This window comes from Eschscholzia californica, unplaced genomic scaffold (genome assembly GCF_041429995.1).
Source record: "Eschscholzia californica isolate CP2 unplaced genomic scaffold, dmEscCali1.0.p SCAF_5, whole genome shotgun sequence".
Taxonomy (NCBI): Eukaryota; Viridiplantae; Streptophyta; class Magnoliopsida; order Ranunculales; family Papaveraceae; genus Eschscholzia; species Eschscholzia californica.
The window spans coordinates 29970355-29979131 of NW_028238472.1; the positions used below are offsets into that span (position 1 = coordinate 29970355).

At 36.7% G+C, this 8777-nt stretch overlaps 1 protein-coding gene across 1 annotated transcript; it reads right to left on the reverse strand.

Annotated features, from left to right (window-relative positions):
* Positions 1-998: 998 nt before the first annotated feature.
* Positions 999-4366, reverse strand: LOC147538159 (protein FAR1-RELATED SEQUENCE 4-like). The gene is made up of 6 exons (XM_086642264.1): positions 4278-4366; positions 3713-3793; positions 3556-3600; positions 3315-3395; positions 2421-3196; positions 999-2269 (listed from the first exon to the last, which is right to left on the reverse strand). Exons 2-6 carry the CDS (start codon positions 3733-3735, stop codon positions 1230-1232), a joined length of 1965 nt encoding a protein of 654 aa, XP_086498390.1. The 5' UTR covers positions 3736-3793; positions 4278-4366; the 3' UTR covers positions 999-1229.
* Positions 4367-8777: the final 4411 nt, after the last annotated feature.

Here is an 8777-nt window from a genome sequence, read left to right on the forward strand (position 1 = left end):
TAACATGCCAAACAGTTGCACGCAGCCCGAACAATTTAGCGACAGAGCTAGAAGAATGAGAACGGAGGTGACGTACAAAATTTTAAGGGAGTCACAAAAGGCTTGGAGTAAGATGATGAAAAAGGAGGGCTGATAATTGTGAAAATGTTGTGGAAATGTTATTAACTTCTGTTGTACTGAAAAATACTTCTGTTTTGTATTATGCCAGAGTGAAAAACTAAGTTAAGGTTTTAAAATTCTACAACTTCGACCAAAGGTATTTTAGTTAGATAATGTACTGTAAGTTTTATACTTTACTGTCAATGTTTCTGTTCAAATACACATACAACATACCATACAGGTCACAATGCATTACATAATCTACTGCCAGTTATATAATGTATTGTCCGTTCTATAATTTACTGTCCGTTTGGTGGTGGACAACAAAACTTTTTGAAGGGTAAAAACTTGTACAACTTAGACTAAATCATTATGTACAATTTCGTCCAAAGGACACAAGATGTAAAGGTACTCAATGGTTAGAAACTATCAAATAACACATTTGGTAGTATTATAATATTTTTTGGAGTGGGAGTTGTAAAATGTCTTGTTCACAACTTAATGTAGTGTAAATTGATTCGTTCCTATTTCTGAACTTTGTATATTTTCTAGGTCGCCAAGTGATTTTCTCTAACTCCCGCCTTCTAACAATGGTGATGGATCTACTGTCAATGTTTCTGTTCAAATACACATACAACATACCATACAGGTCACAAGGCATAACATAATCTACTGCCAGTTATATAATGTACTGTCCGTTCTATAATGTACTGTCCGTTTGGTGGTGGACAACAAAACTTTTTGAAGGGTAAAAACTTGTACAACTAATTCGTTCATGTTTCTAAACTTTGTAGCGAAGTCATTTTTTCGTACTCCCGCCTTCTAACCGAGGTGAAGGATTTACTGTCAATGTTTCTGTTCCAATAAACATACAAAATACAATAATGTACACACAGGCATTAACATATGTACTGACCGTTTTATAATGTACTAAAAGTTTTACAATGTTCTGTTTCGTAAACAAAACAGTTTACTATAAAGAAATACATATACTGCAAATCATGAAATGTACTCTACATACAACAGTAGACAACAAAAAGAAACTTACATTTTCAAAGGAAGTGCTAACAAAATACTGGGCACTTGAAGAAGTGCTAAACAAAATCAGATAGATAAGTGCTAACCCATCGCTATATTGGTTCGTTACAGGATGCACGATTGTGGGTCGTCAGTTGATTACATCTGCCACACACCCTCTGTCTTTTGGGAAAATACCCGACACTTTCAATTCGAGTGATACGAGGTCTACCAGGACGTCTCTTTGTGAGAGGAGGAAGAATCATCGTGTCTGGGTCATATGATTTAGGCTCATCAAACGTAGGTATAGGCTTAACGGGATGACTGTACGTCTTACAATAGGCTTCGGTAGTGAAATTGGAATCAAAAAATGAAGAGGCATCACCACCGTTCATTTTTATACAAAGAATCGCATGCTCACATGGTATGCCTTCTACTTGCCACTTGCGACAAGTGCAGGTCCGTTGGGCCAAGTCAACTGAATGGGAGGGTATAGACAATACCTCGTACTGAGCTTCTCCGGACTGGACGCACGTCCAACTACAAGCCACTTTGTAACGCAGTTGCATTTCTTTATCTACCTTCGGGCATAAGAAGGTAGACCAACTAGATGACTCAACTCGCCTCTCGTTCATCATATTCATGATCTTCATGCGCAGCATATCGAGCATGACTGTTATTGGCATAACTCTCTCGTCTCGGATCCATGAATTGAAGGACTCAGACAAGGAAGAGCAAATTAAACCGTACCTTTTCCCTGGAAAGAAGGCATCTGCCCAATGAACAGGGTCGACTGAGTTCAAAAAAGCTTCAGCTCTAGCCCCACCCATTACACAAATCTCCCCAGTGTATTTGCTAAAGTCTGAGGTAGTAAGTGCACGAGCCGCTTTGAACATCAACGACTGGAAATAATCTGACTTCTTGGCACCATTTCTAACTCGTAAATTCAAATTGTTCCGCAAGTGCCACACGCAATAGGAGTGGTTGGCCGATGGGAATACATTCCGAATACCATTTAATATACCATTATGCCTATCAGACATAAAAGTTAGTGATTCACCAATATCTATACAATTCTTCAAATTCCCAAAAAACCAGAGCCAGTTGTGATCGTTTTCTACATCAACAACAGCATAGGCAAGAATGAAAAAACCTGCGTACGACACAATGATTGAGTATAAACATTACTGTTTCTTGTAAATGTAAGCATGTCTCGGGAACTAACAAATGGACAGATAACGGTTTAGTCTTCTGACAATTATATAATGTACGAGGAACAGTTTCAAGAGAAATAGAATAATTACCGTCGTTTCCATTCTTCGCAACTGCAGGAAGAATACATCCATTATACTTTGTTTTAGCAAACGTACCATCAACAAATATCAGAGGTCTACAATGCTTGTAACCTTCTATGCATGCTCCAAGAGCAATGAAAATTCTTACAAAACGATGCGACTCTTCATCAACTTCCAGATCGATATGACTGTTAGGATTAGATCTTAATAGAGCATCAACGTACCAGGAGAGTTTTGCATAGGAATCATCTTCATCACCAAATCCTATACAAATTGCCGCATTTCGAGCATGATATGAGTAGTAGTAACTCAGTTTAATACCATAATCTTTTTTGAAGGAACTAACAATATCCGTCGTGCTCTTGGTAGGGTTCTCTCTAATGTCTTCTGCAATCAATAAACTAACAGCTTCAGTCGATAGTTGAGGTTTGCGTACACCAGTGATGAAGTCTTCACAGGTGTGAACGGGGTTATAGGCTTTCAGGATAAACATAGATCTCGACTTAAGAGGAGCAACCGCGAGTATTTTCCACTTGCATTTTGTACTTTTGCAAACACAGGTGACACGATCGCGGTCATTCTTCACAAACACATAATTGTAAGCGTGTTTGATTGAGTATCGACTGAGAGCCTGGCGAAATGCAATCACACCGCTAGGAAATTCTTGACCCTCATGGGTGAATACTTCAGGCCAACTCTCGGACCGGAGAGGTTCTCTTCTGACAAGAGCAGTGGAACCATCACCATGGTTAGAAGGCGGGAGTAAGAAGAAATCACTTGGCGACCTACAAAAATACACAAAGTTTAAAACTAGGAACAGATTAATTTACCTTACATTTAATTGTGAACCAGACATTTTACAACTCCCAGTCAAAAAAAGGTATAACACACAAATTACTGTACCGATTCAACTCTTGTGGAATCATTGAAGTGTATGATCGAGGCACAATTGACGAATTAGGCATGAAAAAACCACATTCCAACCTGCGTAAGTTAAAGAAATATATAGATATATAGGAATCGGGAACTGAATAATGTACCGTAAACTATCAAACGACGAGGGAACGACTTAACGGATCAGGAACGTAAATTTGTACAGTATAGTTGAACAATAAAATCGAAAATATAAGGAATGAAAATGTACCGATTCGCATTTAACGTGTTAGGATTAGAGATATGACGTTCCAACCTGCAAAAGTTAAAGAAACGAAAAGTATAGACATATTGCAAACGGGAACTGAATAATGTAAGGCCAACTTGGACACTGAAGGGGAACGGGGAGAACAGATGCGAAAATGTACCGATTCATTGCTTCTGTACTCATTGAGGGTGATGATCTTGACAAATTTGAAGCATTCGAAGGGAAGAATTCAAGTTCAAACCTGAATAATTACAGGAATAAGGTGAAGAGGAGAAGGAACATGTACAGAAAACTGACCAAGTACAACACACCTTGTATAACTACGTAGGAACTGAAGAATGTACCGTAAGCTATCCAACGACAAGGGAACGGCCTAACGGATAAGGAACGTAAGATTGTACAGTATAGTTGAACAATAAAATCGAACCTATAAGGAATGAAAATATACCGATTCATTAAGTGTGGTGATCTTGAAGTACTTGATGGGTGGGGACTGAAGAATTCACGTTCTGCTTCACGAATGGACTCTTCATTTGACTGGGACGCCATTTCTTCTCAATAAGAGAAGGATCGGGAACTTCAGAATGTACTGTAAACTATCCAACGATGAGGGAACGGCCTAACGGATAAGGAACGTAAGATTGTACAGTATAGTTGAACAATAAAAACGAACATATAAGGAATGAAAATATACCGATTCATTAAGGGTGGTGATTTTGAAGTACTTGATGGGTGGGGACTGAAGAATTCACGTTCTGCTTCACCAATGGACTCTTCATTTGACTGGGACGCCATTTCTTCTCTGTTCATTCTGCATAAGAGAATAAATCGGGAACTGAAGAATGTACTGTAAACTATCCAACTACGATGGAACGGCCTAACGGATAAGGAACGTAAAATTGTACAGTTTAGTTGAACAATAAAAACGAACATATAAGGAATGAAAATGTACCGATTCACAGTTGACGTGTTAAGATTAGAGATATGACGTTCCAACCTGCAAAAGTTAAAGAAACGAAAAGTATAGACATATTGCAAAACGGGAACTGAACAATGTAAGGTCAACTTGGCCACTGTAGGGAAACATGCACAGAAAACTTACCAAGAACACACACTATATAACTAAGTAGGAACTACAAAATGTATAACCAACTATAAAACAAAAAGGGAACTGTATACTGACTAGTAAATATACAGATTCATTAAGGGTGGTGATCTTGAAGTACTTGATGGGTGGGGAATGAACCAGTGTTACAGTAAATCATTTGTTTCGAAGGAGTTGTTTAAAGGATCCTAATATTCATCATTTTGGTGACTTTTGTTGGAAGTATATCTATCATCTTGAAATTATTTCATTCAATTCAAGTAGATGAGTTTAAATGTTTTTGTTTTTGTTTAAGGAGTATTCATGGCAGAAACATGAAAGGGACAGTCAAGCAAAACAAATATGAATGAGTTCTAGAGTCTAACTGTTTGTCTTTAAGGAGCAGTCCAGCAAAAGAAACATTAAATGATAACATTCAAGGCTAAAAGATGAGATTTAAGAACATTAAAATGATAACATTAAATGATACCATTCAAGGCTAGAAGATGAGTTTAAATGTTTTTGTTTTTGTTTAAGGAGTATTCATGGCAGAAGATGAGTGAGGCAAAACACTAGTGTTCCCTTCAAGCCAGGAAGATGATAAACATTAAAATCACTAACCTGATTTTGAAGAACAGTAACAGTTGGTCTTTCAAAAGATGATGAGCTTTGTCTATAAATAGAGCTAGAAACAGTTGAATAAATTTTAGGCGGGATCGAAAATTTCAACCCAAATTTTTGGACGAAATTTTGGGTGAAAATGGCGCCATTAAAGGAGAGAGAACAGAGGATAGAGAGAGAAAGGAGAAAATCAAGGAGGGATTTGGGCGGGGAGATAAGGGAAGGAAATCTGGTTTTGGAGTGATTTTCTCCTCATTTAATGCTAAGATTAGACGCAGGTAAGGGAGAGAACAACCATTTAATGCGTCGTCCAATCAGCTCATTAAGGCAGGTAAGGGAGAGACGCAGGCAGGGGCAAAAAAGGAAGGAATAAAGCATTAATAAGGGAACTGACAGCTTGCTCTGACATTTTGGACCTTAAGCACAATTCGGGAATGGGCTGGGGCGGAACCGAAATTACCCCCCTTTTTGTGGTCCTCCCCCTTAAAAATCCTTAAATGATTTAATGTACTCAACCAAGAGAAATTTTATATACGCTCAACATTTCTACATGCCATATCCACATTTTGGGAAGTCTTCAAGTCTGTCTGTCTTTTGAGTCAGGATCAGAGATATATCTATATCTATTCAAGGATATTATTCTTACATGAATTTGTCAAAGGCAATCTAAGGTTGCATGTTTGAAATCCAAAATTAAATTTTTTTTCTAAACTATCTACATAGCTCAAGATTTTCTAAACTAGAGCAAAGTAAACGATGACGAGTTTTAACCACATATTTTTTCAAGATGTCGGCAATTTGGTTGTGTGTGAGACAAACCCTTAAAGCCCCGTGGTTAACTCTTTCACATACGAAATGACAGTCAAGATCGATGTGTTTTAGTTCGACAAAAAAAAAAAAGATCGATGTGTTTAACGGGAGTGCAAAACGGAATCGTGAGCTATGTAGGTATAGGTAATGTTATCATAGTAAACCGTCGGAGGCGATTTCATGAACACACCAATATCATGAAGAAGAATTGCATCCAAGCGATAGCAGTAGTAGTATAAGCATTGCGCGATATTCTGCCTCAGCATTACTTTTCGAAACAATAGGCTGCTCGAGTCCGATAACAATAAATGATGGGGAAATTTGTTGTTTGGACCCCATTTCATATAATTGACTTGCTGTTCGGACTCCATTTTCCAGTATTGCACTTAGGACTCCATTTCATATAACAGTTCAAAATAGCAAGGGAGATAAAATACTATTTTACCGTAACCAGATCGGAAAATACTACTTACCCTTTACTTAACCTCCTAAGTACTTAACCCACAAGTTAACTCAACCCAAGTATACAACCCGCGAGCTGACCCTGGAAATACTAAATAATATCCATGGAGCTGGCCCTGGAAATACTAAACATTATCCATCGAGCTTCATCTTCTTCCATTCTCTCTTTAGCTTGCAAACCAGAAATCGATTGGGACAAACCGTAAAATTGGGTGAGTTACGGTTGACTTCTTCTTCTAAAATTGCGAGTTTTTTTTTTTTTGGCAGAAATTGATTGAGAATCTAAATTTTGAGTTTTTTTTGGCAAAAATCGAATGGGAGATGTGTATAACAAGTTCGAACAAGCTATAAATTGTTTTTTTGTTCACCTTTCTACAAATTAGGACCTTGACTTGTATACAGTTTTGGGTTTCAAATATTCAGGTGTTTCTGAAAATTGGGGGTTTTCTAAAATTGAGTTTGTTTTAATCTTAGGCCATGTTTGGCGCACAAGAATGGAATGTGATTCTTGGGAACTGTCCTCCCATAATGCTATTCCTGGGAATCAAATTATTTTAGTTTGATGTCTGCGTTTGACCATGAATAGAAATTTTAGTCCTAATAGATTCCTAACTTAGTGTTTGGGTCATATAGGAATAAGAATGTAACCTTTTATAAAAGTCTTGTTACATCCTTTTACTTAAACTACATAAATTATAAGTCAACTTTACATGTATGAAATAGTAACGTAATGCAACAATTTTAGTTTTTTAAGATTTATTTAAAATAATTAGAGGTCAGGACATTTTTTTAAACATTATGAAATCGATTTGAATGAAGAAAGAGAGAGAAAGAAACACTAGAGATATGGAGAAAGAGTTACATTCGAGCGAGAGAGAGAGCGTTGGTATGGTGGTGGTTGAAATCCTAGGTTGTTAATTTTTTTAGTTGAAATATAATGTGAAGGATGTTTCTAATATTAGTCATTTTAATACTTTGTTAAGGATAGTTTTGTCTATAAATACTAAATCAAATCATTCCCGAGAATGGGAATCACAAACCGACCCCTCCCTGAGTTTGTTATTACCCTATTTAGGAGGAATCCCATTCCTGGAGGATTAGGAATCCTCCTACATTCCCGCGAGCCAAACAACAGTCGGGATTGTGATTCTTGGGAATCACATACCATTCCCACGTGATTACTGTGTGCCAAACATGACCTTAAGATTTTTAAAATTAGGAGAAACCGTAAAATTGAGGGTTTAACTTTGTTACTTTCTACCATTCCGTGATAGTTAAGCATCCCCTATTTCATTTTTCGAATGAAGCATTATTGTTCATATTAATATCTAATGGTGTTAATTTTATGGTCAGTGGAGGAATTATTCTATTCTCATGACAAATTGTGATAGACCATTTCTTATATAGAATGTCATTATATTACCCAACCGAATGAAGTAGTGAAAGTAGTGAAGCAGTTTAAGTTGCTACTTGTGTGAAAATTGGCCTTTTGGATGTTGTTTTGGTTAAAATTTGTGTCTACTAAGGAATATGTGAAACAATTCATATATAGATTGAGCCAAACATATAAGTTGGTGATATTAGAACTGGCAGAACCAGTGCATGTAAGTCGGTGTTATGAGAAATGTCAACTAGCTATCTGACTACAAGTTGGTGATTTATATTTTATACTCTAAAACTTAGATTATACACTTTTACCAGTGAAGCACTATAGTTCCCTTATAGTTCATGGTTTTTACTTAAAGTTTCTTGACTAATTATAAATGATGTTGGTGATGATGAATATGGTGTTTACTCAAAGTTGTACGCCACCACCACCACGTACTCAAGGTTCTACACAACCACCATTTGTAGAGACTAGTACACCATCACCATTACCTATTCAAAGTTCATGTGAATACATTAAGTATATAGTAGGTTGTTGTTTGTTTAATGAATTATTAGTTTTTACATATTTTTAAATGTCTACTCTTTTGAACTGTTATATTTAACATTTTTTTGGAAAAGGTAGTCCAAAGTACAACACTGGAAAAAGGGAGTCCAAACAGCAAGTTAATTATACAAAAGGGGGTCCAAACAACAAATCTTCTTAAATGATGTCCCAAATAGATACAACTTCTGGTTATGGATTGTCTAGGTCTCCGGCCAATTAGCATCATAGAAAGTCGTTACGGTGTAGTGGGAACCATCATTCGGTACATTTAATTTTGTTGAATAGATCAATATTCTTTTAATATAACTAAATATA